The sequence below is a fragment of the Limanda limanda genome, chromosome 12 (assembly GCF_963576545.1).
Source record: "Limanda limanda chromosome 12, fLimLim1.1, whole genome shotgun sequence".
Taxonomy (NCBI): Eukaryota; Metazoa; Chordata; class Actinopteri; order Pleuronectiformes; family Pleuronectidae; genus Limanda; species Limanda limanda.
The window spans coordinates 3,373,441-3,395,343 of NC_083647.1; the positions used below are offsets into that span (position 1 = coordinate 3,373,441).

General features: G+C 40.4%; 2 protein-coding genes across 3 annotated transcripts in view; one reads left to right on the forward strand and one right to left on the reverse strand.

The window, feature by feature from the left end:
• LOC133015150 (histone H2A-like) overlaps positions 1-21,903 on the forward strand; it is a 543,969-nt gene that overhangs the window by 167,371 nt on the left and 354,695 nt on the right. The window lies entirely within an intron of this gene.
• Positions 1,892-20,840, reverse strand: dglucy (D-glutamate cyclase). Of its 2 annotated transcripts, XM_061082283.1 has the most exons (15): positions 20,751-20,840; positions 19,720-19,808; positions 17,102-17,255; positions 15,982-16,068; positions 14,230-14,386; positions 12,806-12,956; positions 11,864-11,986; positions 11,488-11,727; positions 8,110-8,227; positions 7,766-7,908; positions 7,484-7,583; positions 6,026-6,174; positions 4,142-4,261; positions 3,294-3,454; positions 1,892-2,742 (listed from the first exon to the last, which is right to left on the reverse strand). In XM_061082283.1, the coding sequence occupies exons 2-15, from the start codon at positions 19,799-19,801 to the stop codon at positions 2,581-2,583; spliced, it is 1,947 nt and encodes a 648-aa protein (XP_060938266.1). In that variant the 5' UTR covers positions 19,802-19,808; positions 20,751-20,840; the 3' UTR covers positions 1,892-2,580. The 2 variants fall into 2 exon arrangements, with proteins under 2 accessions (XP_060938266.1, XP_060938265.1); XM_061082282.1 differs by lacking the exons at positions 19,720-19,808; positions 20,751-20,840 and adding an exon at positions 18,709-18,935.

Here is a 21,903-nt window from a genome sequence, read left to right on the forward strand (position 1 = left end):
ATGAAACCCCATGCCTTCAAACTTGGTGTAATCCAGCGTCTTACTCCAAACTTCAACTTTAACTTACTTTAGGGCTGTTGGTAAAACAAGAGCCCAGGGGCAGTTTCATATGGGTAACTCAATACAACTTTAATGTCCGAAATCCGAGACATTATATGCCCATGCCACTGTAAAATATCAATCATATATACCTATATATCTATATATAGATATTTATATATACACATATGCAATATAGAGCCGCATGCTAGTGAAGTATGCTTATTAATAAGAAAATGTTCATACATGAGATATAAAAATTAGGTTATCCACTAAAAATCTTGTCTTACATTCGTATCTTTCTTCACACACTTTTTACATCATCATTTTACATTTTTATGAAAATTGGACCAAACCTAACCTAACATCTATTAGGCACAAATCAGTGCAGTGCAGCTCAGGATCTAAAGCAAACCCACCATCTGTGTTGTGGTGCTGTGACGATCAGGTGTTGCAGAGAACCCAAGTAAGAATATGCATGTATACCCAATGTAATGAATACAATGTATGACACTGGCTTCTTTGTTTTCTATCCAGCTCCTCTAATATTAAAGATTGAAATATATACATATTACTCAGTTACTGCATTCATAAGTATAAACCCACTATATATCTGTGTTCAAAATCTATTTAGATTGTTGTCATATTAAAATCCTTAGTTATCTTTTCTGTCAAAGTATTGTTTTTGAATTTGTTGGGAGTTACCGAAATATATCAAATCTAAAGATATCTTTATCTTTACATGTACTGGGTCAAGTTCACATAACATTTATAAATAATATATCAATAATTTACTACACCTCTTAGCCAATGTCAGGTTAATACACATTTGAAGTCAGGACCCGAGTTGGTAAGAAGTCTGTTGAATATATTAATTTCACTGTGCATCTGTGGCTCAGGTCATAGAGCGGGTCCTCCACTAACCAGAGGGTCTGCGGTTTGATTCAAGTCTCACCCATTCCACGTGCTGAAGTTTGGGCACTGAACCCTAAGTTTCCTCTGACAGCTGTGCCAACTGTTTGTGAGTGATGTGTTATGGAGAAAGGTATGTGCTGTAAGAATGTGTGTGTGTGACTGGGGGAATGGCCAAACTGTTCTGTAAAGAGGTGTGAGTGGTCATCAAGACTTTACTCACTGATGTCCGAGTAGCAGCTTCTCCTATTCCTCTTTGGATTTACTCAGTGTTGCCTTTAGCTCCAAGTGTGGGAACCATTCATAGAATTGGTGGAGCCTGATCAGAAGCACAATCCACCACTGAATTCGATTGTTCAGAGGGTGGTGAAAATCACTTCTGACCCTCAAGATCATAAATGTTAACTACATGTTACAGATTCAAAGGGCCATAACAGCTATTTTCAACCTGAAGTTCAGGTAAAAATTTGTCTTTTGGAAGTGACCTTGCTTTAATTATTTATGTAACGGAACATAAATTAGTTGAAAACAGTTTTTACCTCAATGTGTTCAGAGTGACACTGCACTCAAACAGACCACCATTGGCTGCCTCAATGTTACCATCTTCATGCTGCATTATTTCATTTGAGATGAGGCGTGCAGATCTCTGACACACTAACCCATCCAAGACATTTAATCAAACTGACAAAGCTGTGAGGCTCATACAACTTTACAGCTTTGTGCTACGACAATACAAGCAGCGCTGAGATATGGAATAGCCCAGCAAACTCACACTAGCATCTGTTAATGCATACATGTCTAAGAATGTCATTTAGCCTATTTTAATATGATTAATATGATTTTAATATGAGTATTGCGACAAAAGATCCACTATCCTCACGTGTTTACAAAGTCATCCCTCTGCAGAAAGACAAATGATGCACCCCGGACCATTTCAAAGTGTATTTTCAAACTTTCTTTACTCTTCCTTTAAGCATTGACATAAAATCAGTGTTCTGAATTATTAATTCTAATGATCCAGCCTAACAGAGAGAGGGAGAGTGAAAAAAGACCTTGAATCGACTTTGCTTTGCCTCTGGTAGTCAAGGAAGAGGAGAGGGCTGAAAGGTAACCAAGGCAGCATCGACAATCACATACACAATTCTCTCTTTATTCTCTTTTTCCCTAACACTTTCTTTCAGCAGTCTGAATAAAAAGGAAACAGCATTTCACCAATTAACATATTTATTGTGTGTGTACGTCTGTGTATACATGTGTTTAGTTTATGTGTGTGTGCGTCTATGTGGTGTAACTTTATAAAAAGGTTTGAGCCAAATTAGCATCACATCTAAAATGATTTTCCCATCTGGGAATTAGTATTAGTTGCTGTGTCGATTGAGCACTAAGTGTTAAAAGGAAGTGATAACATTAATTGAAAAGCAGCCACATATCCATAATGTATAATTTGTAATTCTTTTTACAGTGTATCTCTAGGGATGTAAGACAAATTTCAAAAGAGTATTTTGATTATAAAGTGTAATTTTCTCACGATAGATCGATTTTGATACTCAAGATAGAAAGACTGATCATTCACTTTCGAGAACAGTGCCTCTTTTAAAAATACTCCTGGTAATACACAGGAGTAGCAGATCAGGGGTTTTGAGAGGTGGAGCCTTGTGTGACCTCCAATAGTCTGGTGATTATGTCAGAGTGTGTGGGATGAAAGGTTAAACCATCCACCTCCATGGCCAGGTGACCAGTTTTCCCACTTCTTATTCCAAACTGCACCAGTGTGGAGAGGAAAGACTCTTCCTGCAGGACAGAGAGAGAGAGTGTGTGTAAATGGAAATGTAGAGAGAGGTGTTTTTTAGCTTTCTTCCAAAAATATTCAACAATCTTAATTTGACTAATAAATCAAGTCGATCAAAACAAATAATTTTTGTACAGTCACTAAGCTATAGGATGTTTGTGTGTTGCACAATTTGTAAATAACAAAACAATTTAAAAACGACACATTATATGTTAATTTTTCACCAGGATCATGTACTATTCTATCATCATCATTTTTTTTTTTTTTTTTTAATGAAAACTTATCGCAGAATATTCAAGATAATTATCTCCGAAAAACCGAACTTGCTGCAATACACTTCCATAACAGACAGACAGGACAAACATAACAGTTTTTTGTAAGTAAGTATGCATCTAGTAATAGGTTGTAGTTAACTTACATGGTAAAAATTTAATTGAAAAGCTGGGTCAGAGAGAGAGATAAAAGCAAGAGTTTTGTGTCGAATGGAGTTGTCCCAATCTTGAAAAAATAAAAGCTGAAGATGATTTACATCTTAAATAATAAATACGGTCACCTTGTCCACAGACGGCAGGTTAGCAATCCAGTCCTGCAGCTGCTCTTGGGGGGGTGGGGCTTCCTCTCCAAGACCTTTTTTTAGGTAACGCTGGTGTGAAGGGCAAGTGTGGAGCAGGTAGAGCCCACAGGCCACAGCATAGCCCCCCCAGTTAGACACACCTGGAGGAAGATGGATGAGAAGACAGTTAAACCAAAGACGCTGGCAATTACAACTGCGGTTAAGCATGTTAGTGATTTTCCTAAAGAAAGGGTGTTGGCTCTAAATGTGAAATGATCATCAGGAATGTACTGTCGCCTAAATGAGTCCAAACCTGTACTTAGACAACTGTCATAAATAAGGTCTGTAGGTCTGTAGTAATAACTGTAACTTGGTAAAAAAGGCTATAGTTGCAGTTGAATCTTTCATTTTTTAAATCGTGATTAAATGATGAGGAACATTGCCCATAACAGATAAAGCTGATTTGACTTGAATGGTCCCTTTCTGTCATTGCTACTGGTTCCTCATTGCTTGAGTTCTTATTTTCTAGGAACACATCACTGAGATATAAATGGTGGCGTGCCATTTCCTGACGATTTCCTCTGTGGTCTAGCTTCTTAAGCCACTGTGAAACTCTCTGAAAACTTCTGGTGGTTGAAAAAATTGTGACGTGACATGTCACTGCCAGCTTCACTTATTTAGTATGTTTTTGAGTATTTGATCTACTTATGATCTGTGTGTGTATGTTCACTACCTGAATTTCAGAGTATTTAGTAATTCCTTCACATGTGCATATGAGCCTGTTACGTCAGTAACAGCATGTTCTGCATTGTCTGTATTGTAACAGCTGGTGTAGTGAGTGTCTCTACCAGCAGTGATAGCGTAATCAGCAGGAACATCACAGGCTATGAGACTCCCTTTGGGCATCAGGTTTTTCACCGTCTCTTTCAGTTTACCCATGCCCAGCTCATTACCACCATCTCCAATACCTACAGAGACAGAGGAAAGAAATTCTGCTCAGATATATGAAAAATGATGAAAGATGGTGACAAATAAACTCAACAATCAGACGGATGTAAACAGACATTTTAGTGGTAGTGTAAAAAGAGACAATATTATCAATAGCAAGTGCTCCTACAGTGGGATAACACATGTTTGGTCTGTATTATGCATATATTAAGCATGTATTAACTGTTTAAGAAGTGATACAGTCCAGGAAAAAGTGAAGTGACATCACTTCAGACAGTTTCTCAGACGTCATACAGCTCCTTCTGGAGGCAAAAAATGAATAACGTTTTCTGCACATATGCAGTGGGACTCCCCAATACCTATACACAGAATGCACCTATTAAACATTACTGGCCACATATATAAATACATTAAAAAACATATATTTGACATGACTGTCAAACCTAAGAGATATAAGGCAACATACTGCAACCTTTACAGAGCAACAGCGCCCTCTGCAGCAACACGGTGAGTGACTGTGTTCAAGTGATGAAGTGGTTTTCAGGTTTAAAAAATTTAACAAAGTCTATCAGTGTGAGGCCTTGGAATGCTAACAGCACCTGTCCTCCTTCTCAAGTTACTGTAACATCACACTCATTTTGATGCAAATTTAAGGTTTAAAAAATGCTGCTTTACATTAAAATTTACAAAAACATGCTGATATGTACATGCATATATACTAGGGATGAGCGAGTACAGCATTATCTGTATCTGTATCTGTATCTGTTAACCATATGAATTATCCGTATCCGTACTCGGAGTGGGCGGGGCCTAACCCGGAAGTGGGTGTGATTTCTTTTTTAACTTTGAAATTTTTTTATGATTTTTTTTATTTTTATTTAATTTATTTCCACACCAGGTGTGTGTGTGTGTGTGTGTGTGAGTGAGATGCGAGGGACGTTCACTGTCTCCCGGAGAAATGAACACTCTGTGTTTTTAGTATATAAAGACGTGAATTATATTCGTTCACAAGTCATACAGACTGGTTTTGTTATTTTCACTTTACATTAACACTTAAAGTTTAGTGCAGTGTAATTGTTTGCCGTGATAATTAAATGCCAGTGTGATAATAAATGACAATTTCAAACCATACAAACTGTCATGTTGTACTGTATTTAATAGAGGTTTACTTTACTGTAAAGTAAGTGTAAATGTAAAGTGAAAATAACAAAACCAGTCATTATGACTTGTGAACAAATATAATTCACGTGTTTCTATACTAAAAACACAGAGTGTTCATTTCTCCGGGAGACAGTGAACGTCCCTCGCATCTCACTCACTCACACACACACACACACACCCACACAGTCCCGATGCGCAGTGAACCTGAGTGACTGAGAGACAGAGAGCTGTTCTGTGAGTGAGTGAGCAGAGCCGTGTGTGACGGGAGGACCGCTGTGACGCTGTGTGAGGATTTTGATTCAGTCCGAGCACAGATAATGACTCCGATTACTCGTATTATAATCGTACTCGGCAAAAGTGCTTTATCCGTACCGAATACTCGTTTCAGCCGAGTATCCGGCTCATCTCTAATATATACACATATTAGTACGAGTTTAGTGTAGTATAACCTAAGATAAGTAAAACTTAAACAGAAGTGTCAATATAAAATATATGCTGTATTTACATATAACTTTCAATGGACATGGCTACAAGGATACAATCATTTTACAAAAACTACAATGAAAAAAAGTTAACATAAACATAAGTAAAACAGACAGCAAACTGTAGGAAGTGTTACCGACCTGTAGTGATAATTCCAGGTATATCTTTGGCAGCAATAAACAGGTCATCAATAGGATCCAACAAATGTTTGATGTTTACACCTCTCATGTTGTAGTAATTTCCATCTTCAGCCCTTCCACTGCGCTCTATCGCCACAAGGTGGTCATACCTGGATTTAACCATAACAATCAAATAAGGAATTTGTCACTCAGACAGCTGAGAGACAGACTAAATGACTCCATAGTCACGCGCAAATTGTACATTACATGCCTAGCTAAAATACTTTATAAATACTCAAGGATTTTTAATGAAGCATTTTTCTTCTACTCACTGATTTGAGTATTCTTTGTTTGGAATGATGCCTATTGTCCCAATCGCATTTGTTTTCAAAAATCTTTTGCTTTGTTTGTTTACATCTGGAGAATATATTGGATGGATAGAAATGGAAGACAAGAAACATCTTTCTTCTGCTTATGCCTTTTCAATCACTTTATACATAGACTGTTGTGTTGACCATTACATTATATAATGTAAAATGTTGTCATGACTCAATAAAAAAAAGAGATACGATACCAAAGAAAAAAAAACGTATATACCACTACGATTGAGTATTATACTACAGCTTATTAGAGCAATGTTGAACAAATAAATTCAGAGATTTCGAGAATTAAGTCGTAATAATACTAGAGACAAAGTTATAATTTAATGAAGTGATAATTTTAGGCAACGTTTGATTTTACAGGGGGAATATCAGAGGATCAGTCTTTTCCCAGTATTGAAATGAGGAATATGGAGCATCTTGTTAAATTATAGTTTAGTAAAGGTCTCTCAAATAACACAATAGTAGAACCTACAAGGGATATTCTTCATCTTGTCTTAGGTTCTAAAATGGGACAGTGTTTAGTTTAAAGGCAAAGAGGTGATTTCTGATCAACTATGAAAGCCACATGCCTTATCATAATACTGAAGTTATGTCCCTAACATCCGCTGGCGGCCATTAACACCTTCTAACATCTACTGGTAGTAGGTAGCTTTATTTGTGCAGAGGACAAGGGACAATCACCATCATGTTCTACATTCTAAAATTATTATTAAGACTTTGATAAGATTGTTTAAGAAACTGTGTCTATCGGGAAGTAAGAACCAAGAGGACAGGTTAAGTAGTGGTTGAGTGTATATCATTGATTAAATCTGTGTGCTATTCATAGTGGTTTCTAGTTACACATTGCAGGTTGAAGATTCAAGATTTGGCATCCGGAAGGGGTGGAACTCCAACGAGCAAAGGTTCTCCTAGCTGTTTATTTCCTACATTTAAAAAAAAATTCTTTATTCTATAATATAACACATTTATTACCATAATATTACAAAGCTTTCCTTGGAATATTAAAGTTTCTTCAAAATTATGACTTTACTCTTTACTCGGAATTGGAAGACTGTAGTCTAGTCTTACTGCAAACACACGTCACAGTTCAGATAACCTGGGCTTGCTGGGGTCTCCATGGTGACACAGGAAATGCAGTGCGGCGTCTGGTCCAGAGTCTTCAAAAGTGACCAATGGGATTGCAGTTTTCAGCACACCTGAGGGGGGAATTGTAGGGAGATTAGAGCAAGAAGAGGCTTTCTCTTTAAAAGTAACAATTGCTTCAATTTCAAGAGAATGATCAATAGGGATATAACTAATTATTTCAGTTGTGTTGGTACAATCCTGGAGACGGATTGATGTATTTATTTCACAGATTTTCATTACAACACTCTCCCACCTGTTTTCACAGCTTCATCAATAATGGCCTGGTTCATCTCCAGGGCTCTCCTGTCGGTAACCATCGTCACCTGTTTCCCTAGAGACAACAGCATGGTTGCCATGGCAATAGCTCCAGGTGGCCCATCTGTCTCATCAGGAGGGCTAAAAGGAAAACACAGGCAAACAATAATTAAGATCAACATTTTAAGGGGAATAATTCACTGGAGCTTGTGACCTGTGTCTGTACCAGTTTATGAACTCCATTGCTTCCTTATGGTTGGCTTGTTAAATTGGATGCATATGCAGGTGTTTCTAACAAAGTGAACTTACTTTGTGAACTGTGTGTACTGAATGTGCAGGTACCTGTGCATGTAGTGTGTAGGGAAGCCGGTTGTTATGGCAATGGAGGAAGAGTGGGAGAGAGCCAGACTGGAGCGCAAAAGTTCATCCGGAATGCATAAAACTTGGATCCCACGTTGACCTGGCGACAGACAATATCCAGACAACTTGAATTCCATCTTCTGCCACTGCTTGTTACTGGAAGAGCTGCTTAGTGAATACTTATAAATAGCTGGACCATCATCCCTCTCTAGCTGCTAAAAGACCATCAGAAAATGATTTACCAGGTATTTTCATACACTCCTCTATAGATGCACACTAATAAGCCAAACATTAAATTCTTTATTATGTTTCCCACTTACCATTTACCTATGCAAAGGAGGTTACATTTCTGTGTGAACTGTTTGTTACTCAGCAGGATTAAGCACAAGCTACTCAACCAATTTCCATGAAGACATGGATATGAATCAGGGGGTAATGATCAACAAAAGCAAACTCGACTCAGGAGAACAGCAAACCTCGGATCCAATCAAGGAGACAAGGTAAGAGGCTTATGTTATAGAAACTCTGACTCACAAAGATATACATTCTGAGTTTGTGATAAGAAGAATCAGCTGATATGAGCCATGCCTCACAAAGAGGGAGATCTACGCTCAGAGTTTACACCTTCATTTCATACAGATGCTTTGAAGAGCTTTTTAGAACTTATTGCTGCCAAAGGAGGTTCAAGTTATTAGAATTCAAGGGTTAACTTGTTTATTCCATCAACATTGTGAATTTCTTATCTTCAATAAAGATAAATTACATAAGAATTGTCTGTTATTGGCTTTAGCACAGTGTGGTTGTCTATACTTGATCAGATCCAAGTTAATAACCAAATACTGCAGAAAATCAGGTCATTACAAAGGGTCTTACTTGTCATTGTGAGACAGTTAAACTGATCTTATAAAGTTATAATTCACAAGTGCCTGAATGTTATCACCAAATTTGTATTAATATTGACACTATGTGAACTTGTTTGGTAAGTGCCTGGTGTGTGTTTGGAATGCTGCCAATGTATTCATTACTTCTTTTATAGCTCATTAACAAACGTCTGCTCACTCCCTCCTGTTCACACTGTAAAAGTTTATATTATCACCTGTTTTCTCTGTAATAACAGTCTTGTACAATCCAAACACCCCTTAATAGTAATGCATGTTTTTATATATAAATGGAACAATGGACGATGTGTAAATTCAAAAGGGGGACTCCACAGGTCTCCTCAGCTCTGTGGAGCATCCTCTGCTTTGGATTGTTGTGGTTTAACAGTCAGCATCCTCACTGTTTAGGTTCAATCTCACTGCTCTTATCAACCTTGCTTATTCATAGTCGACAGCTGAGTAAAAAATAAAAAATAACTCAGTGTCTGCCTCCTGCTCAGCACCAAACAGCAGACACACACACTCAGTGATCAGCTGGTGAACATAGTGGTACATTTGAATAGTGAATATTGGATTTGCATTCAAGAGGTGTATGAGATAAGCAGTCATGTCAACTACTGTTGTGTAATTTTGTCAATAAAAACATATGCCCCTGCATGATTATACACATACTGCTGACTAGGGATGAGTATTGATAAGATTTTAACGATTCCGATTCCTTATCGATTCCTGCTTATCGATTTGATTCCTTATCGATTCTCTTATCGATTCTCTTATCGATTCTCTTATCGATTATTTTTGGGCAAGGGGGGGAAAAAAGAGCACAAACGGGTTTATTTACGCCGAGCGACGACGCAGTTGCCGCTGAGCTACTGCGACGTTACTGCCGAGCGAAGCCGCAGTAGCCAGCGAGCTACTGTGACGTTACTGCCGAGCGACGACGCAGTTGCCGCCGAGCTACTGCGACGTTACTGCCGAGCGAAGCCGCAGTAGCCAGCGAGCTACTGCGGGTTGCCGCCGAGCGACGCCGCAGTAGCCGCCGAGCTACTCCGGGTTGCCGCCGAGCGACGCTGTCGCGTCGCTACTGCCCATCACTGATAATGGGAGACCAATGCCGGAGCTAAAATGTATGCTTCAAACGACGGGACAGAAGATAACTCGATCGACTACGCACAATAAAGGCAAATTGCTTCACACAAGTTTGAGGAGCTTACCTTGTAAAGGTCACCGCAGTGCACTTTATGGAACAAAAAAGTTACATATGTCATGGGTCAGACACCTTAAAACTATAGGAATGAGGAAATGGATCTATGTATGTATTTGTTTATTATTTGTGTGATTGTTTATTATTTGTGTGATTATGTATATATGGGGTTTTTGTAAAGAAAATGTGTTAAATATGGGGAAGTGACGTCCCGACAAGGGGTGTTTTTTTTGGAGCTGCGGGCTGGCGGTGCGGCCAGAGGTTCGAGGAACTGGATATCATTTACAACTTGCAAGGATTCTCTGGAACGGGATTATTGCCTGGGAGTTTTGTAAGGGATTATATCGTGGACTGAACATTTTTCTGGGCACTGGAAGGGGGTGAGAAAGCGTGGACTTTGATTTGTTTGCGACACTCACCTCGCCACACCTGCAGACATTTTGTTTTGGACGTTTGTTTGGGGATTATGTATGGACTTGGGGTGGGAAAATATTGATGTTTGAGTGTGTGTAAATAGCTTGTTTATGTTCATGGGTCCGCCAATGTTTGCGGACACGGGGGTATGTGGGGTTTGATTTGTGTTTTGTGTGAATACAGGATATTATAAGCAACCTGTTTGAGTGTTTTTCGTTTATATATATATATTTAGTTAATGTTTGGTAAGACAAGGTTATCGGTCCAATTAGTGATTTTTCGTTTATGTTAACTTGTTCAGGCAGCGTGCAACGAACACAGCGGGTCGGGTCCGCCCGTGTCCTTAAAATTGAATGCGTAACTTTTCCCTGGGGTCTGATCAGGGCGATTTGTTACAACCTTGGATAGAAAGAGATGCAGCGCTATCATTAGCTGCGCTGCTGCAAGCATCAAACACATGACACACCTGTAACTTCATTCCATGCGTGTTCAAATGCTTCCATATTGGTGGTATTTCCTCCCTTCGACGAAATAGCCCTTTTGCACGCGTTGCAAGTGCCGTTGCTGTCATTTTGTCGTGTGAAATACAAACAGACTTTAGATCGCTTCTGCCTGGTTAACATGTTTGCTGCCATCTGAATAAAAAAGTTCTCGCATGCGCAACGGCACAGGGAACCGTTAGCAGAATCGTTAAAGAATTTCGCTAACGATTCCAAGGAATTGGTTGACTGGGAACCGGTTCTAAACAAGAACAGGTTCTCGATTCCCATCCCTACTGCTGACATATAACTCCATGTCAGGTTCAGCTCCTGCACAACACACACATATCTTTACGAACAAACACAAATGTTTGTGTATATTTACCTGGGTCCTCTCCAATAATCCTCTCCAGCTCTCTGATCCTTGACACTGCCCTCCGAGATGCCAGGCTGTACAGCAAGGGTTTGTGGGATACCAGGATGCAGAGGGGGATCAGCTCAGGGTTGGGTTTGATGTATGGAGTGTTCCTGCTGTCAGAGGGAGGGGTTATGGTGGAAGTAGGGGAGTCTGGAATGTCGGTGAGGAACATAGAGCCTGGTGAGTGACTGAATGCCAGCGAAGGCTCTGAAAGATAGAAAACATGATGTCAGTTGACTCTGTTAGATATTTTTAACTTCATGATCATTTACCATAATCTCTTAAATTGTATAACTGGTGAGTAACTGAAGTAAATACAGTTCTAGCCAATTAATCTGCTCACTGGTGCTGAGTATTGCCTGTATAGCAGTCACTCCGCAGGCCCAGAAGACAGGGACATCACCAGGCTGCAGCTCGAGTTGGTCCCCATAGTCTGGTCTGCACAGGTCCTGTATGCCTAGGAGAGCTGAACACACACACAGAAACAGATAGACAAGCAGACATACAGAGTGAAAGATATAATGTATAAACACACATTTGGAAACCTTATGCCATATTTTGGTGGTACTGGTGAATTAAGGCCATTATCCTGCATATGTACAGTATATCTAAGGACAATATTGGGTGTAGAACCTAGGGACTGAGGACATTTTTCGCAGCACTCACTTTTCCAAAGAGCTGTTTGATGGTTAAGACTTGCTTTTAGGGTTTAGATAGAATTAGGATTATGTTGGGGTTAGGGTAAAGATTATGGCTAGACATTTAGTTGGGATGGTTAAAGTTGAGGTAAGGGGATAGGGCAGAGGTCTTCAACAGGGGGTCCGCGACCCCTAGGGGGTCCGTGGAGGTACTGAAGGGGGGTTGCGATATTTTTGGTTGAGACCTGTCTCTTCTGCATAATTGTAATGTCTTCTACATTGCAATTATTGTAATAGCTCAGTTTTGTATGCAAGACGTATGTTTATAAAAGGCAGTGGCATGGCCATCCTGTACCTTGCACATGTTAAAATTAAAAACATGAATATATGAAACTGTGTAATATTTGAATAGTTTAGTATTGAATGCACAATAACAGGGTAGCTATGTTTATACATGGCACTAGGCCCAATTCAATATAAAATGCAATTTTATACACTATATATAGTATGGGGTCCCTGCTCCATCTCTCCACCAGTTTGGGGTCCTTGGCCTGAACAACGTTGAAGACCCCTGGGCTAGGGAATACATTATGTCAACAAGAGTCCTCACATATATAAAAAGTACTGGAATGTGTGTGTGTGTGTACCTGGTTCTCCTATGTGTATAGGTGCTCCATGTGCTAGTGGGCTGAGATGAGAAACCTCCACTGCTGCATCCAGCTTCTCAGCTGGAACAGGACGCATACTGACAACAACAGGGCAGCTGAACACTCCAGAAGGAATACAGGGAACTGCAGTCTTCAAACACACAAACATGTACAACTAGGGTTGGGTACCAATACAATACAACCAGGTACACACACACCGGTACCAATACAATTGGTACCTACCCGGACCGAAATGCAACGGAGATTTCGGTGCCTCATTTCGGTTCCTGAGCCAATTGCAGACTGAGGTCTCCGCTCGTCCCGCCTCCTCACACTTCCGCTCCTTCCTTCCCCGCGGCTGCCGGTGGACAGACTCTTGTCCCCGCGCTGCCCGTGCCCCGCGTGCGTCAGGGCTCACGTTCAGGTGGGGGGGGGAGACCTCTCCCCGGCGCTGCCCCCCCCCCCCCCCCGCCGGGCGCATTTCCTCCGTGGCGGTGCGCCGCGGGCTCCGGGTCGGCTTGGAAAGGCTCCCCCTGCGACAGCCCCAGCCGCGGAGACACGGGGTGGGGGGGGGTGGGTCTCCGAGTGATGGAACAGCGACCCTCAGTCTTCATTTGGCTCAGGCACCGAAGTCAGTCACGAGTCAGAGTGTGTGTGTTTTGTATTTATTTTTATTTATTTATGTATAGTGTAAACTTTTGTTAACAGTTCGTATGTTATTCATAGTTTTAAGTTAAAAAGGGTTTTGTATTTATCTATATTTATAATCTACTTTAAACAGTTAATATATTTGGCAATAAAAAAAGCCTTTCTTAGTCAAGCATCGTTTTGTGCACTTTTTTGAAAAAAGTATCGGTTCCGGCACCGTTTAGGAACCGGTATCGTTTTAAAAGTATCGGTTAGGAACCGGTATCGGATAAAAACCAAACGATACCCATCCCTATGTACAACACAGATGTTGCAGAGTAGATTTAGAGTGAAACCTTTTCAGTGGTATAGGAACAGACAGAGAATGATGCTAATTGCAGTTATAATGGTTCACACTACACTGCCACATCAAACTGTATGGTGTATATAGATTTGTTGTTCCCTGGCTCAGGTTGAATCCATTAAACATTAAAACTTTGTATTATCTTTATAGTTGTGATACTATTCGCATAAACATTAGTTAACCCTGTCTTTGACTGACAAATCTGAAGCTGTCACCCTTGGGTTTGGGAGATATTATTATAATCTCATTCCTTTCAGACATACCACAGAACAAAGGCTAAATTGTTTTTTCTTCATGGCAGACATTTGTAACATGTCAAAGTGTGCACAGCTGATTTCAATTTAGCTGCTTCAATATGAGGGCCCTGATGTCCTTCCTGCCAGCTCAAGGTGACAAACAGTTATTCATAATTATAATTATATTTGTACCATACCCTGTACATGCTGACGTTTCTGCCCTGCTCCACGTTCCTAATTGGGACTCCTTCTGTCTTCAGTCTGCCCTCAAAGCCAAAGCTGCAGCCCAGATAGAAACACACCATGTCTGACCACTGATGGCTATGATGCACATCCTGCTGTTCTGATGCATTTCTGGGAGCACAATAAAGAAAGTGAAGTTAGACTCGTAATGACCAATAACCACTAAATAAAGCCTGCCAGCGTACGTTAGTATTACAATCTGATCGTGACAGGCCATTTATTATGGATCAAAGATAAAATTACTTGATTTTCAACCTTAAACTATTTAAACTAGATTATTTTCTTTTCACATGAAGGCACAGTGGGGCTACAGGCATGGTCAGGTGAGCCAGCTTAGGCAAATATAAGGTACAGGGTAGTCTTAAAGGGATAATTCACTGATTATCTACTCACCACTATGCCAATGGAGGGGTGGGTGAGGTATTTAAGTGCACAAAACAAGTTTGTAGTTTCAGGAGTAAACTCTGTTGCAGTCAAATCCAATACATTGGAAGTAATTTGTGACCACTTCTTCAAATGTAAAAAGAAACATTTAAGCTAAAAACATGGTGTAAATGACGCTGTCTTGAGATAAATTTGAATATGGGGGCTTTTTTTTATTTTGGAGGGGGTTCTCTTTTTTTAATATATTTTGTATTTTACCTTTTAAAGAAACATTCCAAATGAACTGAACTAAACTGAACTGAACAAATGTTTCTGTGCTGGGATACTAAACAGGTTTGTTCTTGATTAAACATTAGTTAAAAAGTATGCAAAATTACCAATAACAAAACACTTTTGTCTACATTGTGTGCTTGTGCATTATTGCCCTTAAGTCTACTTCCATACATGTTGTAGGCATCAAAAATTACACACTCTTGAGAGGTTGATATAATTATTAACTGCATCATGAATGCAATCCAGTCTGAAGAGGTGATATTGTTTTGTTGCTGTCAGCTGTGTGCATCAGTGACCCAAGTTTACCCTGTTACACAATCAATCGAGTGTGTTCGGAATCTGTCACTCTTCGCAATTATTATTGTTTTGTGGATTTTGATTTTAAATCATAAAATGTACATTTTAGTCCGTCAATCTACACTCAATAATCCATTATTACAAAGTGAAAACATTTCTTGAGGGTGCAAATTCATCAAAAATCTTATCAACAATAGTGTCCCAAGGGTTTGTTGTAAATGGTAAATGGTTTTGTATTTATATAGCGCTTTTCTAGTCTGATGATGACCACTCAAAGCGCTTTACAGTACAGTTTTACATTCACCCATTCAAACACACATTCATACAGTGCATCTATTCACAGCACTTTGTTATTCTATGAGGGGCCATTCAGGGTTCAGCATCTTGCCCAAGGACACTTCGGCATGCAGATGGGTCAGACTGTGGATCGAACTGCCGACCTTCAGGTTGGAGGACGACCACTCTACCCCTCAGCCACAGCCGCCCTGTTGTGGCACTTCAAAGTGTGGTAATGAGATGTGTCTAGAGCATGATTGGAATCCATCAAATAAACTTTATTGACTGGACCTAGTTTAGAAAGGCACACACCTACATTATGCACAAGCACCTATGATTCATACTGCACGTCAGTTTTCCTCTATGATACGATTTTATGGTGAGGGGTGGATCAGGGCAAAGATGTTAAAGCATTTGTCAAAGAACATCTGTGGTGAGACCTGTGGCACTCAACTGTTTGTGTTTGTTAGAATTACCTTGCTTGATCGGTGTAGCTCTGCAGACTGGAGACTGTTTTCACGAGTTGACCCTTCTCATACACACAGTACTGAGACATATCTGTCCTGAAGACAAACAAACAGAGTCAAGGTTTCTGACCTAACTTCACCAAGCTCTAAGGTGCATGGAAAAGAGTCAAAGGTTAAAAAATGACTTTCATTGCTTTTAAAAACAGCTTTTTAAAATATTGTCTATAAACTAAAACACAACCAATTACATCTATTATTCAATATCTTGCATGAAAAAAGATAAACATTTTTGTTCCCACTTTATTTTAATATGAACATATTTTTGAATTTTCCTTTTTTATACATTGCCCGCAGGGATGCACGCTGTGAAATATAATTAATATAAGATAATTACATGCTGCACACGCCCAATACCGATAGTAAGCAAATATGGATGAAATAACCTTCCATTGTTAACAACAATAAAAGCAGTTCTGACTCAGTGTTTGTTTAGTTTTTTATTAACTCCTTCCTTCAAAAGACTTTAGATGACATACTTTTGACATCTCAAATAAAACATGTCAATGTATGGGGCGATCCTCATGAGAGCCAGTTTCATCATAGCGTTTGATGGTTTTCGCGACTGAACTTGAGGATACATTCAAAGTTCTTGACATTTTCTGGATTTACTGACCTTCCTGTATTAAAGTAATGATGGACTGTCGTTTCTCTTAGCTTATTTGAGTGGTTCTTGCCATAATATGGATTAGAACTGTAGTCGAATAGGCCTATTTATTCACTGTATAGAACTGTGCACCAACCCTGCTTCTGCACAACACAACTGATGGTCTCAAACACATTAAGAAGGCAAAACATTCCACAAATGAACACTTGACAAGGCAAACCGGTTAATTGAAAACCATTCCAGGTAACTACCTTGTGAAGCCGGTTGAAAGAATGCCAAGAATGTGCAAAGCTGTCATCAGAGCAAAAAGTGAGAGAGAGAGAGAGAGAGAGAGAGAGAGAGAGAGAGAGAGAGAGAGAGAGAGAGAGAGAGAGAGAGAGAGAGAGAGAGAGAGAGAGAGAGAGAGAGAGAGAGAGAGAGAGAGAGAGACAAAACTAAAGTGGGGTGAGTGCAGTGTGTGGATACCTTATGTCGGCATGTCGAGCTAGAGGCGGACAGGAGGTCTCTCCTGATTGGCTGCGATAAAGAAGAGGCAAGGAGGCGGGATTACTCTGACAGAAGGCTTCAAAGTCATCGGCCAGATGATTGGGCAGGATGACCACATTCGCCTGCATGTATCCTTACAAAAAGTAAAACAAACACAAACACAAATTAATTGTAATAATAATAACTGAGCTTCTCAAGTTCTCTTAGAGGTTAATTTATCAATAAGAGGGAACATGACAAATGTTGCTCTTTCTTTAGGTCTAAAGGCTGACTTTCAAACATGACTTTCATCAAACCAGAATTAGATATCATATGGGAGCTATGTCAATACCTTGGTGATGAGTCTACATAATTGATCTATATTCCTTCAATAAACTAAGTCCAGCCTGCTGAGTGTACATCACAGCTGATATCAATGTTTATTTGAATAATATTAAAATAGGTTAGTAAAGTAAATTACATCAATTATGGACTATCATGGTACTGATTTGCCAAATTTCTCTATAGTTAACTTGATTGTTTACTTGGAAAGTGACTTTTCTCTTATTTACTGGTTAGAGTAGAATTTCATCAAGTAACAAGTAACTCCTATGTCGGATATGTCGTCTATGATTATGGTTGGTACATAGTTTAATATATACAATTGCCGAAACACTGATTTTGCCGGCCGCGCAAGACATGTGTAGAATAATGATAGGAGAGAGTGCAGCTGCTAAACTCAGCGCAAAACCTATGTCAAATGACACTGTGTCACGCCGAATATCAGAAATGCATAGTGATAAAATTGTAATAATGATTGTCTGTATGGGCCTAGCAATAACAATAGCCTAACCTTGACATGTCAGGCCTATCAATAACAATATGCTATCTATCTATCTATCTATCTATATATGGTGGTGTACTTGAGGGCGGCGGTGGCGGGCGGCGGGGGGTGGGGGGGGGCCCCAACTACCCCTAACCAGTTTTGGGGGGGCCCAGCTTGCAAAAGTTTGAGAACCCCTGCTGTAGATTCATGCTGTACAACAGCAGGCGAATACGTCCCCTTCTCACTCAGAGGGCGGCGCAGGTTCTGGTCCAGGCCCTGGTCATCTCACACCTAGACTACTGTAACTCCCTCCTGGCAGGTCTACCTGCTACTGCCATCCGACCTTTGCAGCTCATCCAGAATTCAGCAGCTCGACTGATTTTTAACCAACCTAAATTCTCTCACACTACTCCGCTCCTCTGCTTCCTTCACTGGTTTCCAGTGGCTGCCCGCATCTGCTTCAAAACACTAGTACTTGCGTACCATGCTGTGAACAGATCAGGTCCAGTTTACATCCAGGACATGGTCAAACTTTACACCCCAGCCCGTTCACTCCCCTCTGCTGCGGCCAATCGGCTCGTTGCTCTTTCACTGCGAGCTAAACACTCATCAAAATCATGAGTGTTTGCTGTCCTGGCTCCTAAATGGTGGGGTTGAATGCACTTATTGTTAAAGTCGCTTTCGGTAAAAGCGTCAGCTAAATGAAATGTAATGTAATTTAATGTAAAAGTACATTGTCCAGTGTCAAATGCAGCAATATAGGTGACACAGTGGCCCTTACCTTCAGCTAATCCAGTTGTTTTGATTTTTCTGGAATCGTTCCGCCTAAATAACAGCCTCAATTCAGCAGGACTCAGACATTTCAAATCCCCCGAGAGCTCCATCTTAGAACACACACTTTTGTATCTCACTTAGACTAATGCTTTCACTCTCTCTTACTGTCTTGCCAGTCTAGTTTTTCTTGTCTGCAAGAGAACATCTTTCAACCAGATGGAACTGGATTGTGGGGAATGTTTGAAAAGCTGTAAACTATTAATAGGAATCCCGTTTAGACTGGCTATCATCCACGCTGTGCCCAGTGCCAACCAAGTCGAGCCAAACGGAGCGCCCAGGCATCTCCTCCAGCTCTTCATACATTTACTAAGTTAACAAAGTCTGTTGTTTTTACTTAGACTTTACTCATGTCCGAGTGTGAAAGAGAGAGCGAGAAAGGGAAAGAGCGAGTGGGATGGCTAATGAATTCGGGCTCTCTGAAGAATGATATAACTTATTAAGAAAAGTATCGATCATTATGTGAGGATCAGAGTTGATATTGTGTCGACAAACAAATAAACATTAAGCTGTAGCTTAACAGAGGCATCAGCTGAGAGAGAGAGAGCAGCAGAGTCAGTTAGCCCGCTGTAACTATTTCATCAGGTTCTGGGATCATTAATAAGCGTCACATTTCTTTCATACAATCAACTGCTCATGAATCTGACTCAGAAAAAGCGTGATCGCTAGAAGTTTCCACAGAGAATGGAGTTAGAGGAGACTTGAAGGTCAAATCCCTGTTTTCTCTCTTTTCTCTAGTAGGTTTTCCATATCACAGCAGAGATTGGAAAATATACAAAATCTAACAATGGATGACGGAGAAAACAAGAGAAAGCGAGGAAATGCTATGAAACCTAAACTAAAGGCGGCCTTGGTCTATGTCCATCATATAATGTGAATTCAACGTGTGTGTGTGTGTGTGTGTGTGTGTGTGTGTGTGTGTGTGTGTGTGTGTGTGTGTGTGTGTGTGTGTGTTTTCTACCTGACATGGAATCCATTGCAGAGGTAGAAAACCCCCTGATGTAACTGAGAGAACATCTTGTGGCTCTGAAAGCAGCCCGCATGCTTCACCTACACAACACAGAGACAAATTAGTTGTTTTATTTGGAAAATTCTTGGTCTTATTGTTGGTTGCACCTTGACCAAAAATACACGGCGGGGGGGGGGGGGGGTTGTAAATGGTAAATGTTTTTTTATTTATATAGCGCTTTTCTAGTCTTGATGACCACTCAAAGCGCTTGACGCCGGGTTCACACCGGCCTCGAAGCTACGCGTAAGCGCAGCGCCAAGCCTTAAATAACAGCTGGCTCCCATCCACTCCCATGTTAATCCTTCGTGCCGGCCCCACTGGAGGCTGAAGCGCCGCGCCACGGCAACATGATGACTTATTTTATATGATATAAATGATAAAATATGCATCTTCCCCTTCTGTTGTCCTGGAGTTTTAATTTGACCAATTTGAACAGTCACATTATTAAATGTCCCCCTCTGCCCATTCACTACAGACACACAAGCAGTCATGAAGATAAAAAGAGAGAGAGAGAGGGGGGGTCTACGTACCCTCCCCATAGGCTTGAGTGGAGAATACGTAATTTACCCTCGACACCCGACATTGAACGGAGCAAACAGCAGAGAAGTTATTGAAGATGGATGACATTAAATTAATAATTGATATGGAGAAGTACAGTAAGTTGTATGATCCTCGCCACATGTTGTATAAAGACAACATTAAAAAGGACAACTGCTGGAACGCTGTTGCAGTTAATGACAAATATCAGCTGTATGTGTGATTACGGAGAGGAATCGAAGGATGACCGCCGCGGAGTTAAGCGTGTCCGGTGTGACCAGCCAAGCGCAGGCGCGCTAGGGGTTAGCGCTTACGCGTCCGGTTTAAACCCGGCGTTACAGTACAGTTTTACATTCAACCATAAACACACAAATTCATGCGAGTCAGGAACATTGTACCAAAGTGACCACACACTCTCCGTGTTTCTATCCTGTGATCTGTTTTACCTCGGTGGCCCCTCAAGGTTTGGGCTGCCTGGTGTCGGACTCGTGTCGGACTGTGACCTACTGTCCACTTCCTTGTTGGTATGTGATGGTCACTGAGCATCTTGGTGCGCTGTCGCCAACTAGCGACACCCTCTTCTTCATGTTTAACCGCGGTTTGCATCCAGCTTGTGGCACATTACCGCCGCCTATTGCACTTGAGTGTGGACCGGACAATACACTTATAAACTATATGCTCTTGAAACATTTTTATAAATCAATAGATAATAATACATTCAATAGCCCTGTCCTCTTCAGCTGAATATAGACTCTGATATACATTCTCAATTATATTCTTAGATATATTCTTTTATATATATTTCTGTGATATTTTATCTTTTATTTCCTGATTGAATAAATTCACAAAAAACAGTTTGATTTAGAGAGAGAGAGAGAGAGAGAGAGAGAGAGAGAGAGAGAGACTTATTCATACTAAGTTCAACATCCCATGGTGATGACGACCTTACCTGAACCAGTCAGCCTCACCTACAAACTGGTTCTTCGAGCCGGATAGTGTCATTAACAAAATAAGAATTTACAGTGACTCTCAAAACATTCCGCACTACATCTGCTAATCGGCTTGTTGCTCCAAAATCACGACTTTTTGCTTATCTGGCTCCTAAATGGTGAAATGAGCTCCCCAATGATGTCAGGACAGCAGAAAGTCGAAACATCTTCTGCCACAAACTAAAAACACACCTCTTCCGACTATACCTTGACTAAAATTTTAAACTTACGATTTAGTAGCACTTAAATGGCACTTACTTATAGCACTGTAGTTTGGCTTTCTTGAAGAAATTGTACTTTCTTGATTATTGTTGTTCTGGGTTTGTACCCTCGTGGTTGAATGCACTTATTGTAAGTCGCTTTGGAGAAATGCCTTAGCTATATGTAATTTAATGTTATGTAATGTAATCATAGGATCCATTGATATGTGACGCCACTCCTCAGAGCCAAAGACATGCCCCACCTACACGCCCCCATGGAAGCAGTGATGTCATACCTCCGCACCGAGGACAAACAAGGGAAAGCTGTATAACATGTATCCTTTGTGTTCGCCAGATCTCGCATTGCCCATTACTGGCCCTCTCAATGCCAATGCTGGAGCTTTGTGCTG

What these genes read in the sequence shown, in the direction of transcription:
- dglucy (XM_061082282.1), bottom strand. Translation starts at nt 18,811, where the DNA reads ATGGAGCTCTCGGGGGATTTGAAATGTCTGAGTCCTGCTGAATTGAGG. An exon ending in AACAACTGGATTAGCTGAAG is followed by an intron (nt 17,256 to 18,708) that starts GTAAGGGCCACT and finishes ACTTTTTGTAAG; the next exon opens with GATACATGCAGGCGAATGTG. An exon ending in GATTATTGGAGAGGACCCAG is followed by an intron (nt 8,228 to 11,487) that starts GTAAATATACAC and finishes GTCTGTCGCCAG; the next exon opens with GTCAACGTGGGATCCAAGTT.